Source organism: Bos indicus x Bos taurus, chromosome 3 (assembly GCF_003369695.1).
Source record: "Bos indicus x Bos taurus breed Angus x Brahman F1 hybrid chromosome 3, Bos_hybrid_MaternalHap_v2.0, whole genome shotgun sequence".
In the NCBI taxonomy this organism is placed as follows: Eukaryota; Metazoa; Chordata; class Mammalia; order Artiodactyla; family Bovidae; genus Bos; species Bos indicus x Bos taurus.
In genome coordinates, this window is record NC_040078.1 from 100,645,296 (window position 1) to 100,660,843 (window position 15,548).

General features: G+C 48.2%; 1 protein-coding gene across 1 annotated transcript; it reads right to left on the reverse strand.

The window, feature by feature from the left end:
• Nucleotides 1–1,788: 1,788 nt before the first annotated feature.
• On the reverse strand, nucleotides 1,789–13,852 carry AKR1A1 (aldo-keto reductase family 1 member A1). The gene is made up of 9 exons (XM_027537422.1): nucleotides 13,430–13,852; nucleotides 7,886–7,974; nucleotides 4,776–4,895; nucleotides 4,454–4,605; nucleotides 3,656–3,851; nucleotides 3,124–3,323; nucleotides 2,803–2,875; nucleotides 2,577–2,663; nucleotides 1,789–1,955 (listed from the first exon to the last, which is right to left on the reverse strand). The coding sequence occupies exons 2-9, from the start codon at nucleotides 7,967–7,969 to the stop codon at nucleotides 1,890–1,892; spliced, it is 978 nt and encodes a 325-aa protein (XP_027393223.1). The 5' UTR covers nucleotides 7,970–7,974; nucleotides 13,430–13,852; the 3' UTR covers nucleotides 1,789–1,889.
• Nucleotides 13,853–15,548: the final 1,696 nt, after the last annotated feature.

Genomic DNA, 15,548 nt, shown 5'->3' on the forward strand with positions numbered 1-15,548 from the left:
GTCACAGAAGGCTTCTTTAGGTTTTTCCAATAGCTTCTTCCAGTTACAAAGTTTTCCCCCAAGCTATCCAATTTGCATGGAACACCATTACCACTCTCACCTCTTTTAACAAATTATTCCCTACTCATCCTTCAGATCTTAGCCAATTAAATCAGTAGGCTTCTTGCTCTGCTTTTTCACAGCAGTTCTCCCAACTGTAATTAAACTAATTATGCAATTACTTAGTCCGTCTCAGGTAAACTGCAGGGACCTGTGTCTTAGTTATAGCTATATCCCCAGGGCCTAGCATTTGTGTCTAACCCATATAAGGACTCCATTAATATCTTCTGAATGAAGAGCAATGGTTCAACTAGAAAACTAAAACGAGTTTTGTATGATTGGAGTTTAGAGGATTTTTCCAAAAACCCTCCTAAAATCTCAGAAGTCTCTGGTGGGACCATAAATTATGTAAGATAGGACCTTAGGTACAGTGACAAGTTTTGGTGCTGACTCTGCCTCCTTCAGGTAGCCTATGCACATTGACTATAGTGTCTGAGAGAAAAAGCCTTTGTCCTGATTCTCCAAGCTGGGACTCCCAAACTTCAGAATTTACTTTTGAGAGTCCCTTGAACTGCAAGGAGATCCAACCAGTCCATTCTAAAGGAGATCAGTCCTGGGTGTTCTTTGGAAGGTGTGATGCTAAAACTGAAACTCCAGTACTTTGGCCATCTCATGCGAAGAGTTGACTCATTGGAAAAGATTCCGATGCTGGGAGGGATTGGGGGCAGGAGGAGAAGGGGACGACAGAGGATGAGATGGCTGGATGGCATCACCAACTCGATGGACGTGAGTTTGAATGAACTCCGGGGGTTGGTGATGGACAGGGAGGCCTGGCGTGCTGCAATTCACGGGGTCGCCAAGAGTCGGACACGACTGAGTGACTGAACGGAACTGAATTCCTAAATCTAGGCACTAACTAGGAGGAGGGCCAGGGTGTGGGAACTCAAGACCCATGCCCAGCAGGGCCAAGAAACCACAGGACTCTGATCTCAGTCCATAAATGACTAATTTTTGTTATTCTCACAAAGACTACTCTGGGGCGGCATGCAGTGCTAATAGATGCCACTAGATGGCGATACTCCACTTACGACCAACCTAGACAGCATATTAAAAAGCAGAGACATTACTTTGCCAACAAAGGTCTGTCTAATCAAGGCTATGGTTTTTCCAATGGTCATGTATGGATGTGAGAGTTGGACTATAAAGAAAGCTGAGCGCCGAAGAATTGATGCTTTTGAACTGTGGTGTTGGAGAAGACTCTTGAGAGTCCCTTGGACTGCAAGGAGATCCAACCAGTCCATTCTAAAGGAGATCAGTCTTGGGTGTTCATTGGAGGGCCTGATGTTGAAGCTGAAACTCCAGTACTTTGGCCACTGATAGGAAGAGCTGACTCATTTGAAAAGGCCCTGATGCTGGGAAAGGTTGAGGGCAGGAGGAGAAGGGGACAACGGAGGATGAGATGGTTGGATGGTATCACCGACACAATGGACATAGGTTTAGGTGGACTCCAGGAGTTGGTGATGGACAGGGAGGCCTGGCATGCTGTGGTTCATGGGGTCGCAAAGAGTCGGACATGACTGAGCGACTGATCTGATCTGATCTGATGAAAGTGGAAATGGACTTCAGCTACATGCTTGTTTCTCCAGAACCAAGAAAATAAGGGGGTTTGGGCTCAGGGCAGGTAACACCCAGCATCCCAAAGAGAAACAATTTCCATACCAAGTCTGACCAGACAATAAGACAAGCGAGTAGCATGGATGGATACTCCAAGGGCTTTATTAACTCCTTTACACTGTAGACAGCAGGACCTTACAGCAGAGAGATGAAAAGGAAGCCAGGAAGCTGTGGTCTCAATATGGGTCATTGAAGGGGTACAGAGGGTGCCCTGCATCTCTTGGGACCCTCTTCCCATCCACCTGGAAAGACAGACAGATGACTCCATTAGCAGGAGTTGACATTCCCGCATCCTGCCCGTCCTCCTAGTTCCAGGACATCTTTTCCCAAGAATCTTCCTGAACAGCCTCACCTGTGTACAGCACTATGACAGATGTCAGTGACAGGGACCTAGCCTCAGAGAATGCCACAGTACCAACAGCATTCCAGCACCAAACCCACAGCCTGGTACATGGCTGACTCTATCCCCAAGAGTTTACAGTCTCAGCTGGGATAAGGAACTATTTATTTCCCTTTCTAACAAGGTTGAGAACGCCCCATTTACACTGAGAAATTGTTACGTGTCAGGAACTGGGATCATTTTACACAAAGGAAGCTAAAGCTTAGAGAAGTTAAATCACTTGCTCTAGGTTACAAGGTATTGAGAGTCAGGACTGGAACTCACAGGCTAAATGCCTTATCCCGGAACCAGATTCCTTCTGGGAGCTCAATAAATAAAAAACAGCCCACTGTGTCCAGGACAGCAATCCTACCAACAATACCATCCTGCCAAGCCTCTACTCAGCAATATGGAGGCCAGACTTAGGCCAGAATCCTGCCCCGAATCTCAGATTCCCTGATTCTGGGGGGTGATACACACTCACCGTAAGCATGGGCACAATGAATCGCAAATTTTTATTCAGGGCATCCAGCTGCTTCATCTCCTCTGGGCTAAAGGTGAAGTCAAACACCTGGGAATGGAAGGCGGGGGTCAGGAAAGCCACTTTTGTGGGTGGAAGTTGGGGTTCCAGATCACTGCCTTCTTAGCCAGAGTCAGGGTCAGACTGTGTCCCAATGGGCTAAAGAAGACAGGACAGACACATCAAGTACCTGGATGTTCTCAAGGATACGGGAAGGCGTGACACTCTTGGGGATGCAGCTCACTTTCCGCTGGACCTGCCACCTAAGTGGGAGACGGAAGTAAACGAAACAGTCACTACTCATGAGCATTTTGTCCTCCATGCAGCCTTCTCTGAGCTCCTAGAGCCCCAAGCCCCACTGGAAGAGGGAACGAGCCTCAGAATGGCCTCTCCCAAGATGACACGGCAAGATTCTCAGCCTCATTCAGGCATTTGGAACCCCTCAACCCGTGCCTCCCAGCCCAGGAGCCCTCTCCCTAACCTGACTGTCTTTCCCTAAGACTGCTCATACCTGAGCAAGATCTGAGCTGGAGATCGACCATGCTTTTCTGCCAGTGCCAGGACCACTGGCTCCTTAAGCAGGACAGGCTCCTCAGGATCACGCCACGCACGATCAGAGGAGCCCAGAGGGCTATAAGCAGTCACCTCCAGGTTTCGTGCTTGGCAGTGGGCAATCAGCTCATTCTGAGCCAGGTATGGGTGGCATTCCACCTAAACCAAGAAACAACCTATCACCAGGGGTGGCCGCAGCTGGCTTGTGGTGGCCCCACCCGGACACACACATTCTGACCAACCCTGAATTGCTGACCCCCAGTTCCCTTCACGCTGCTTCTCTCCCTCTCTAGACAGTTTTCCATTGTCTATTTCATTCTCTTCCCACACTTCGGAGGATTTCTGCACCAACGCTTCTGACAACTTTCTAGCTATTTCCTGAAGTAAACTCATCATCTGCTCACTCATGTTCATTTACACACACGCATGCACACACACACACACACATGCATACCATCCCCAAACCAACTGATCTGCTTTGCTGTGCTCACCTGCAGGACAGCTGGGCGTACAGAGGCCACGCTGAGCACATCGTCAATCTGCCGACTATTGAAGTTGGACAGGCCCAGAGCCCGCACCAGCCCCTTAGCCACGAGTGCCTCCAGAGCCCTCCAGGTCTCCTTGTAGTGGGTGGAGTCATAGCGTATAGTCCCATCAGCATTCTTAGGGAAGGGGCTGTCTCCCCGCCTGAGTGAGAGACAGCCCCCCAGGTGTGGGCATGTAGGCTCCTGTCTACCTACCCGTCCAGCCATTCTACATCCCACAGTCGAAGCCCAGAAAGGGTAGAGGGCCAAGAATGAGAAACAAGCATGGTTTTTCACCTTTCCAGGTCATGATCCAAGTGTTAACTCCATATGGAATGCCCATCCCCTCTCCCTTCTTCCTAGACACAGATTATATCCCCTCCCCTCTGGGAAGTCATCCTTAACTCCCTCTGCCCCACCTCGGGAAACTGCATTGTAGGCTCCTACAGCCTTCTTCAAGTACACAGCATGGAGCTATGGTCGTCTCCTCCCACACCCTCTGTGGGAGCTTACTCTACTGCAACCCCAAGGCTGAGCGCAGCAAAAGCTAGAACATTTCCCCAGTGTATAAAGGCAGCAGGAGGACTCATCCATATACACCCTAGGATACATGCCCTGTGAAGTGGCACTCCTTTTTTCTGTAGCTAGACTGTAGCAGAAAAGACTGAGTGCTCTTCTCTTGCTCTGTTCCTATAACTTACAAAAAGTTACTAACATGACTCCCCCAACCCCTGATTCCTAGATGAAGACCCTGGCAAGGCTCACTCAAAGGCGTAAGGCCAGTGCATCAGGTACAGGTCCAGATACTCCAGCTGCAGGTCAGCAAGTGTCTTCCGGAGGGCAGGCTCCACATCCTCGGGGTGGTGCTTTGTGTTCCACAGCTTGGAAGTCACAAAGAGCTCCTCCCGAGGCACCAACTGTACAGGGGACAGAGTCCACAGTCAGAAGAGCCAAGGGCACCCAGTCTTGCTCACCCTCACCTTTGGGAGAAGAACTAGAAGGAAGCTGATGCCAGATCCCTCTAGTCAGCCCTTAGCCCCAGCCTCTGAGTCTTCTCACCCCACCTCTCTGTAGCCCCAGTCCTCACCTTGCCAGGTCCCACATTCTCCTTCAGGGCTTCCCCGATTTCAGTCTCATTGCCATAGATAGCAGCACAGTCAATGTGACGGTAGCCTACACTCAGGGCATACTTAATAGCTGCTTTAACCTGCCAGGTGAGAAAAGCAAAAGTTTTAACTCTGTTGGCCTGGACCAGAAACTGCCCTCCTGAGGGTCACTGATGGGGTGAGGGGGCAGGAATTTACTACTGTAGTCATCCACACGGTGGAAGTGAGAAGATAGAAGATGGCTCCAGTCTTGGGGATCAGAAGTCTCTGTGGAGACCCCAAACCCTTTTTCCTCCTCCCCACTAACTTCCAAGGTTCCTTCCTATCCAAGCAATCTCAGCAGGGCCCAGCAAAAACTATGTTCCCTGCTACATGCTCAGAAGATGGATGGATACATTGATAGGACAGAAAGCAGAAGTACAGTCATGGAGATAGGTCCCAAACCTGAAGAGCTGATTAGGGAAGCGTGATACACAGGTAAGTAGTTCCTAGAGCAAGACCACATGGAGACAGATCCTTAGAAGCCATGTGGGGACTTCCCTGGTGGTCCAGTGGTTAAGAATCCACCTGCCAAAGTAGGGGACATGGATTCCACCCCTGGTCCAGGAAGATTCTACATGCCATGGAGCAACTAAGCCTGTGCACTGCAGCTACTGAGCTGGGGAGACTAGAGCCCATGCTGCACAATAAGAGAAGCCCATGCACCATAAGTAGAGAGCAGTCCCCGCTCACTGCACTGCAACTAGAGATAGTCTGTGCGCAGCAAAGACCCAGTGCAGCCAAAAAAATGTAAATAAAAAAATCACATATATATATAAATCTAAATTCCATTTTAAATACACGTATATATTTAAAGGGGAAGCCATGTAGACCATGGCTCAGACAAGCAGAAGAGGTGTGGGGGGGAGAACAGAAAACTAAGGAAGGTGGAAAAGTGAGATGGAAGCTGGGCCCAGAGACCCCCACCAGAAGAGAATAAAGCAGGCACCAAGGAGATTGATGGGTCAGTCAATTTGTTAAAAACCAGACTTGAAACATGGCATTAGGAGCAGACCCAAGGGTGTTAAGCCCCCTGCAACTCAAGATCCCCATTTAGGTGCAGTTGTTACTATCCAGACATGTGCCCTTCTCACCGACCCTGCTCCATCCCATTTCCCACCCCTCCATCCCTGACCCATCTTGGCCCTGGCTCTGGCCTCCACCCCCAGCCTTCGCCTAGCTCCTGGACTTGTTCCAGGCGGTGTCAGTGCCCGCCTACAGCACCAGACTTTAGGCAGCTGTAGGAAGGAAAGCAAAGGGAGAAAAGGCAGACAGAGTTCATTCAACCACGCCACCCATCCCAGCCTAAATCCCAGACAGAAGAGGCCACTGTCCCTGCCAGAGTTCCTCCCAAACTTCTCTCAACTCTGACTCAGATTCCAAGAACAAGGAACACCCAGGTGGGAGCTGCTCCACCCCGGGTGGGAACTGAGTCTCTACCTGTGTCCATCTAGGAAAGCAAGTTTTCATTCCCAGGCTCCCCTGGGCTGGAAGGTCTATAGCAGGGGTTACTAAACTCCAGCTAGCAGCTGGCTTTTGTTTTTTTTTTTTCAGCCCTTGAGCTAAGAACACGTTTTATATTTTTAAATAGTTATATAAGTACATAACCACCTGCATTTTGCAAGTTGTCTAACAAAATCTAAATTATTAACCACCTTGTCCTTTAAGAAACAGTCTGCTGACCTTTGGTATAAACAGTTGACCGAGTTGTTCTTTAACCCTGATACCTGCTGTGTGTATCTGGCTATATATTGTCACCCTGTATCAGGCTGCATATTGTCACATGTATCAGGATGTATATTGTCACCATGCTTATTTAACTTATATACAGAGAACCTCATGCAAAATGCCCGGCTGGATGAAGCACAAGCCGGAATCAAGATTGCCAGGAGAAATATCAATAATGCAGATGACACCACCCTTAAGGGAGAAAGCGAAGAGGAACTAAAGAGCCTCTTGATGAAGGTGAAAGAGGAGAGTGAAAAAGTTGGCTTAAAACTCAACATTCAAACTAAGATCATGGCATTCAGTCTCATTACTTCATGGCAAATAGATGGGAAAACAATGGAAATAGTGACAGACTATTTTCTTGGGCTCTAAAATCACTGCAGATGGTGACTGCAGCCATGAAACTAAAAGATGCTTGCTCCTTGGAAGAACAGCTATGACAACCTAGACAGTGTACTAAAAAGCAGAGACATTACTTTGCCAACAAGGGTCCGTCTAGTCAAAGCTATGGTTTTTCCAGTAGTCATGTTTGGATGTGAGTTGGACCATAAAGAAGGCTGAACACTGAAGAATTGATGCTTTTGAACTGTGGTGTTGGAGAAGACTCCTGAGAGTCTCTTGGGCTGCAAGGAGACCAAATCAGTCAATTCTAAAGGAAATCAATCCTGAATATTCATTGGAGGGACTGATGCTGAGGCTGAAGTTCAAATAATTTGGCCACCTGATGCAAAGAGCCAACTCATTGGAAAAGACCCTGATACTGGAATGGCAGGAGGAGAAGGTGACGACAGAGGATGAGATGGTTGGATGGCATCACTGATTCAATGGACATGAGTCTGAGCAAACTCAAGGAGATGGTGAAGTACAGGAAAGCCTGGCGTGCTGCAGTCCAAGAGGTTGCAAAGCGTCGGACAGGACTCAGCAACTGAACAACAACAACCTGCTGTGTGTAAGGAACCAAATGTGGAACGGAAGACACGATCACAGCACAGGGTGATAAATGGCACCTTGGGGTCAGCCCAGGGTCAGGCACAAAGGAGTGCCACATCTCCACAGCACTCAGCACAGATCATCAGGGAACGGGCTCCTTCCTATGCTTGAGGCCCTGCTAGGCCCCTTACCACTGCTCTGGATTAGTTGGGGAAGCCAAGAGTTCACTATGGGTCCCTTCTTCCCTTGTTTCTTCCCACCGCCCTCCAGGCTTATCCCTACCAGATGTGAAGTATAGGGATGGGGGTGATAGAGAAAACACAAGGACCCTCTCCCAAACAGTGCCTTTTCCCTAGAAGAGAGGCAAGAACCCCCTTCTGCCCCCATCCCTCACCTGGCCAGGGTCGCTCTTCCAGGTGCCCAGTCCAATCAGGGGCATCTTCTGCCCAGTGTGTAGGAGGATACAGGAAGCCGCCATTGCCCCTGAAACACAGATGGAAGAAAATGGTGTGAGGGTCAGTGCTGCTGTTGGGGCGACTGGTCAAGGATCCTGTAAAACATGGGAGGAAGGGGGCACAGAGATGACAGGAGAACAGACACTGGGTCATGTGTATATGCCTGGGAGCAAAGGCAGCTGAGACAGGGCGGCCAGAACCAACCAAAGCCATTAACTCCCAAACACTAACAGGACCACCAGTCTGGCTGCCCTTCCTTTCACCAGGCTAAGGGTCTGGTTAAAGAGCTCTTAAACCTAAAAACAAAGGCGAGGTGGCTCCCCAGAAGTACTCAACCTTGACTACATGAGGTCTCAAGCCAGTGTAAGATAAGCAAAGGCCTTTATGAGACAAAGGGAGACCAGGTGACAGGCTCAGAATCAAAGGATGATGAATGTTCCAGGAGACTGTTAGCACTACAGAGACTGAGTCCCTCTCAGAGGTCTGATCAGCCATGCTACCAGGCCTGAGTGGGCTCTTACAAGGGAAGTATCTTATTTTTTAGATTAAAAACAAAAAAACCAAAAAACAGGCTCAGAGCGATAAAGATATTTGCCCCAAATCAACAGCTAAGTGACAGAGAGTCAACAATTCAAGAAGGAACTGATAGAAAAGGCAGGAAAAGGCAAGAGAACACAGACCAATAAACTACATATGCTATGCCTCACAGAAGACACATGTACACTGTGTCACAGAAGAGCAAGTGACTTCTGTAGGGCAAGGACAAGAGAATAATGACATTGTCTTTTTTTTTTTTTAATATTTATTTATTCAGCTGCACTGGGTCTTAGTTGCAGCACACAGGATCTTGAATCTTCATTGCAGCATGCGAGATCTTTAGCTGTGGCATGCAGGATCTTTTAGCCGCAGCGTAACTCTTATTTGCAGCATGTGGGATCAATTTCCCTGACCAGGGATTGAACCCAGGCCCTCTGCATTGGGAGTGCAGAGTCTTTGCCACTGGAGCACTAGGGAATTCCCAACACTGGCTTTTAAGAATGAGTTGGATTGTCCCAAGAGTAAAGAGAAGGACTTCCCTGGTGGCGCCATGGATGAGAATCCACCTGCCAGTGCAGGGGACACTGGTTCAATCCCTGGTCCGGGAAAATTTCACATGCCCTGGAGTAACTACTGAGCCTGAGATCCAGAGCCCAAATACTTCAACAACTGAAGCTCTGCTGCCTAGAACCTGTGCCCTGCAACAAGGGAAGCCACCGCAATGGGAAGCCCAAGCAATGCAACAAAGAGTAGATTCCACTAGCCCAAACTAAAGAAAGCCTGTGCAAAGCAACAAAGACCCAGTACAGCCAAAAATAAATAATGTTTTTAAAAAAAAGAGTAAAAGAAGCTTTCCAGGAAGAGGAACCAGACACATGACTTCAGTGCAGTGGAAAGCAGTAAATCACAGATATCTGAAAATTTCCAACTGAACAAAGCACGTGGTAACTGCAACAACCCCATTTGGAAAGCTATGAAAATCAGAAGTCTCCAGTGGCCTGAGAACACTCATTCAGTCAGCAGATGATGCATGGTCTTATGCTAGACACAAGAGACACACATATTCAAATAGTTCTTGCTCTCTGGGAGTTCATGGTCTGGTCAGGAGAGGACAGAGGATATCACAACCCACAAGACGGGACCAAAACCTGCACAAGGGCTACAAGAAAAAAGTGACCTGGCTGGGATGGCTTCTTGGAGGTGACATGTGAGTCGAGCTTTGATGAATAGGATTTATCCAAGGGAAAGGAGAAAGAGGGCTCACCCCAAGAATCAATAATATAGAAACATCCTTTTCCCCTGCTCTCATCAGTACTGTAACTATCACTCTCGGGATTGAGTTCATTGCTGGTCAGTACTTTTATTATCACAACCTTTGTTTCCAAGTTCAGAAAGGACATAAGAATATTATAGTAGAGTAGGTAACTGGATAAGTTGCAAGTATAACTGACACACCAACACTGTCCTTAACATTTCTGACTCAGGAAGAATTTTTTTTAAGGTTATTACTTTATTTATTTATTTTTGCCTCATGGCACACGGGATCTTTGTTCTCTGACAAGGGATCGAACCCACACCCACTTGCACCCTCTGCAGGGAAAGTGCAGAGTCTTAACCACTGGACTACCAGGAAGAATATTATAGTCTAGTGGGCTTCCCAGGTGGCTCAGTGGGAAAGAACTGCCACCTACCAATGCAGGAAACACAAGAACCACGGGTTTGATCCCTGGGTCAGGAAAATCCCCTGGAGTGGGAAATGGCAAACCATTCCAGTATTCTTGCCTGGAAAATTCCATGGACAGAGGAGCCTGGTGGGCTACAGTCCACAGGGTAGCAAAGAGTCGGACCTGACTAAGCACGCACACGCGCGCATACACACACACACACACACACAACATTTTGGAGACCATCCTTTCTGCTAAAATGAAAACAGTTCAATTTGGGCAGCAAACCATGGACCACTGAGAACAATCCTCTTTGTTACCAAACTTCTCAGGGACACAAACTGCCCAGAATCAGGCAAACATGTCTGTACCTCACAGAAGGAACTAGCTTGCCAGCTGCTACCAGGGACAATGGCTGGTTTCCTGGGCTTGATCTTCAACCTGTGACCTGTTGGCCTCTGCCAGATTTCTCAGAATACAAGGGTTGGCTCTGAAATCACACCTGGGCTGAGAGTGTGAACAAAAACCTGGCCTGGGGGAAAAGGAAGAAGAAACCTGAAGCTTGCCTCTCCCCTTTCTTTTGCTGGTGAAACTGAAAACCAAAAAGGCTAAGGCTTGGGGGGCAGGGATCAGAGGCAGAAACAGTAAACACAGATCTTCAAAGAACAAACGCTCCAAAGGACAGATGGAAGGCAGAAGATAGATGTTTTTCTCTATCAGAGGACAGGAAGTCATCCTCTGCCGGCTCCTGACTTCCTTATCTTCTGCCTGTGCATCAGCCTTTCAACCTAGCCCTGTGTTAAAAGGCTCTGAGCTTGTCAGCATCTGCCTAGCTGGACCTCTAGCAGCATTCAGACACCCCCATGTTATCTTGGGAGAGGTTCAAGGTGGAAAAGAGAGAGAAGCTGAGTGTATAGGGGGGCGGGTGAGGGCAGTATCAGGACTCAGGTTTTATTAATCCCAAGTCAGTGCCTAGGTTCCTCCTCTCTGGGGCTTAATCTTCCCTTCTCAGAGAAGGGCTCTGTAGTTGCTGCCTGGATGCAAGAAACTTGAAAACACAGGAAGAAGAAGCAGTCTTCACATGAGTGTTCCCTGGCTGCATAGGCCTTCCCTCTCTGCCATCTTCCCCCACAAAAAATATTGGTGTCCCTCAGGGTTCTGTCCTCAATCCCTTCTCGCTCCCTAGTCAAGCTTCAGTGATGACTTTAATCACTAATTCTTCCCACCCCAGTTCTATATATTCACCTCCCTCTGGACAGTTCCACCAGTATATCCTACAGGTATGAGACTTAACATGTCCAGAACTAAACTTATCAAATCCAGCAACAGAGCACGAGGAAATAGTTTAAGTTCTGGAGTTGCACAGACCTGGGGTTGAATCTCAGCTCCTCCATCTGAAGAGATATTATGCCTAAAGCCCTCTGCACAGCGCCTGACCATGTTCTTTGTTCTATATACTCTGTCTCCCCAGGACTCAAGGCCCTGGATGACAAGTGTGAAAGCAAACCAGACAACACAGTATAATCCATGGGGGGTCTTACAAATCCAATCACAGTATAATCCACGGGGGGGTCTTACAAAAGCCATCTAAAGTTTTTCAGTTTGTTTGAGGCATTTCTGAGTATTATAAGATTAGGGTTTTGACAGGTAGTGGGAAGGGGAATATAGCTTCTGAACTTTGAAGACGCCAGCACAGAAAGCCACCTTAAATATGAAACAGTGGCCAAGATTTGGTCTATCTGGCTGGGTTAAAAATCCTGTAATACTTGTAAGTATTTTTAAAAAGATACTGTTTGCTCTAAACTGTAATGTAACACCTAAGACTGCAATACCGCTCTCTGGACTTCTTGATGTATGTGAAAAAAATTTTAAAATATATACTCCTTAAATCTTTACCCAGCCCATCCTCCAGGCCACTTTACCCAGCACACCTCCAGGGCCACTGCTCCAGCTGTGACCACCCTTCCCAGAACCAGGGATTGCTCTGATCCAGTGAGGCCCCTCTCCCTGACAAAGCAGTCCCCAAATCTGACCATGTGACTCCCAGGCTCTCTTCCAGTAGTTCTCTCCTACCACAGGGGTAAAGTCCAGACTCCTTAGTAATACCCTTTATAACCTGGCTCCCACCTCCTCCATCTCTCCACCTCTTCACTTAAGACAACATATTCCAGACTCTGCAGAAGCAGCCACCATACTTGATTCCAGGCCTCTGCACACTTCCCTTCTGCACAAGTCCAACCCTTGCCTGGCTAACTGCAGCTCACCCTTCAGCTAGCTTTAAATTTCTGGCTCCTCCCATGTACTGACAGCTGTGCACAACACTGCATTTGTGTGCTCATTTTCCCTCAGAAATTTAAGCACTCCTCAAGGTCAGGGCCTGCCATTTATCTAACCTGGTAGCTGCTACAGTGCCTGCTGCCCATTTCCCCTACCCCACACACAGGCAAACAGGGGAGATCTTGACAGCTGGAGGTGCATCTGAGAAAGTCACTGCCCCCGTCACTTTCTTCCTTTACTTCTTAGACAACCTGGCAACAACGATCTCTGGAAAATAACAAAGCACTTTACCATCTCCGATTAAAAAAAAAAAAAAATCCCAGTGATTACATTAGGCATTGCTCTTGTATTACAGATAAGAAATCTGAGATATGGGGGGCAGTAACAAGACTGATCAGAACCCTCAAGACTCTTCTAAGGGAGGTCCTGCGGCCCTGAGTATGGACAAGCTGAAGGAAAGAGTTAATTAACAATAACCCCATCCGGTGAAGGTTCAGATTTCAGTCTGAAAAGAGCACTCGGGCAAAACAGAAACATGCCCTGGCTTTCCCAAACCCAAGGCAGGTCCCAAAGCTAGCGAACCCACGCCCCTCTTGCCACGTCAGGTTTTATTAATTTCATAATTCCTATGGAATCGCAGATTCTATAGGAAAGCCAGATTTCCGGGAAAAACCGTGTCGGTGGGCAAACAAAAAAAGGAAGATGGCAACCAAAACTTACTGACAATCGGTTCATGTAGCTTTTAAGAGCTTTATCTCACTTAACTCTTGCTACAATTCTGATGTAGGAACTGATTTTACCGCTGAGAAAACTGAGGGCCAGAGAAACTGAGGACTTATCCAAGATCATTTAAAGAATAAGAGGAAGCGCAAATCCGAAACCAAGTCTGGCCGCCTCCAGAGCATTTGCTATTCGCTCTAAACATGGGGGCGGACACATGTGGAGTAAAGGTTCGAGGCCATCTCCACTGCGCCAAAGAAACAGGGCAGCAGAGGAGAGACTCACCTCGGTACAGAGCGTTAACAGGGTAGTGTGGCTTCCCAGCTCAGTCCTGTGCCCTGCTAGCCACCAAGTGAGCCTCAGCTTCCGGGATTGGTGGGCAGCAGGAGACACCCGCCCAAGCTTGATGCAGGCACTTAAGCCTGGCGGTGATGAGGAAGCTCCTCCCAGAGGAGTGGCGGGGGCCGGGTGTTCAGCATCACGCGCGTGGTGGACCCCGCCCCTACCTCCAGAAAGAAGCTGAGGAGTGGAAGCCTGAGCTAGGAGGCTGCACCATGGTGATGAGTGGATTGCCCACGAGCATCCTGCGGAATGTGGGTCCACACAGCGTGGCCTACTGTGGAGCTTGGACACTGCACACCGCTGGTTTGGCGAACTCCCGCGTGAAAGATGCACGCGCCTCGGATCACGTAGGCGGCCCCGAGGGCGGGACTAGGCCGCGCCTCTGCCTGGCCCACACTGCACCGCGCGCCGCCTGTAAGGCTGCTCTGGGCGGTCCCAGCTCTTTCTCCAGCCAGAGAGAGCATCCGGCGGCCTCGTGACGGCTTCTTCTGCAGTGGGCTGTTCCCTCACTCCACTAAATAAAACATAATTCAACTTTTAGACTGTCAATATTTTTTTTATTCATTAATACATACAGAACAATGCACAAATCTTAAACATTCAACTCTGATTTTTTCTTTTTCATTGTAATCAGCATCCAGCGCACTTGCAGTCAGTCTCCCGTGAGGAGGGTATTCACGTCCCACTTTACAGATTGTGCAGACTTAGCAGGCTTTACCTTGTTCAGAGTAAGATAGCTATTAAATTGCAGTTCTGAGATTTGAAATAGCTTTGCCATTCGGACTCAGAGGTGTCTTGAATTTATGTTTTCCTTGGCAGAATGGGCAGGAAGCAGGTTTGTCCTGGTGTAGCTCTTTCTCTCCCTCACCTCCTTCCTGCCCCTCTGTACTCTGCCAGCGCGACTCTAACCATTTTTTAAGCTTATTTCTTTCTAGGCCACTCTGTGAGGCATATGGGAGCTTAGTTAACAAACCAGGGATCCAATTTTGGCTCCCAGCATTGGAAGGTGGATTCTTAACCACCTGACCACAGGGGAAGTTCTTCCCCATCATTTGTTTATACCCCAGATTACTCCCCACTGTCTCTCCAGTAGAAGTGGCGTCCTGATGAACTAAGTCTCCAACATTTCACTTTTGGGGCTCCAAAATCACTGCAGATAGTGACTGCAGCCATGAAATTAAAAGACGCCTACTCCTTGGAAGGAAAGTTTTGACCAACCTAGACAGCATATTCAAAAGTAGAGACATTACTTTGCCAACAAAGGTCCATCTAGTCAAGGCTATGGTTTTTCCAGTGGTCATGTATGGATGTGAGAGTTGGACTATAAAGAAAGCTGAGCACCGAAGAATTGATGCTTTTGAACTATGGTGTTGGAGAAGACTCTTAAGAATCCCTTGGACTGCAAGGAGATACAACCAGTCCATCCTAAGGAGACCAGTCCTGAGTGTTCATTGGAAGGACTGATGTTGAAGTTGAAACTCCAATACTTTGGCCACCTGATGCAAAGAACTGACTCATTTGAAAAGACCCTGATGCTGGGAAAGGTTGAGGGCAGGAGGAGAAGGGGACGACAGAGGATGAGATGGTTGGATGGCATCACTGACTCAATGGACATGAGTTTGGGTAAACTCTGGGAGTTGGTGATGGACAGGGAGGCCTGGTGTGCTGCAGTTCATGGGGTTGCAGAGTCAAACACGACTGAGTGACTGAACTGAACTGAAAGTCACCTGTGTGTGTGTGCTAAGTTGCTTCAGTCATGTCTGACTCTTTGAGACATTATGGACTGTAGCCCAACAGGCTTTGCTGCCTGTGGAATTTCCCAGGCAAGAATACTAGAATAGGTTGCCATGCCCTCCTACAGGGGATCTTCCCCACCCAAGGATCGAACCAGCATCTCTTAAGTCTCCTGCATTGGTAGGCAGGTTCTTTACCACTAATGCCATCTGGGAAGCCTCCCTGAAGTCACCTGGTTTCTGCCAATCCCATGCCCTGCCTTCCCTTTGATCCTGCAATTTTCCTATGGCCTTCCAAAAAATTATTTTTCTTTGGTTAAATAAAGCCA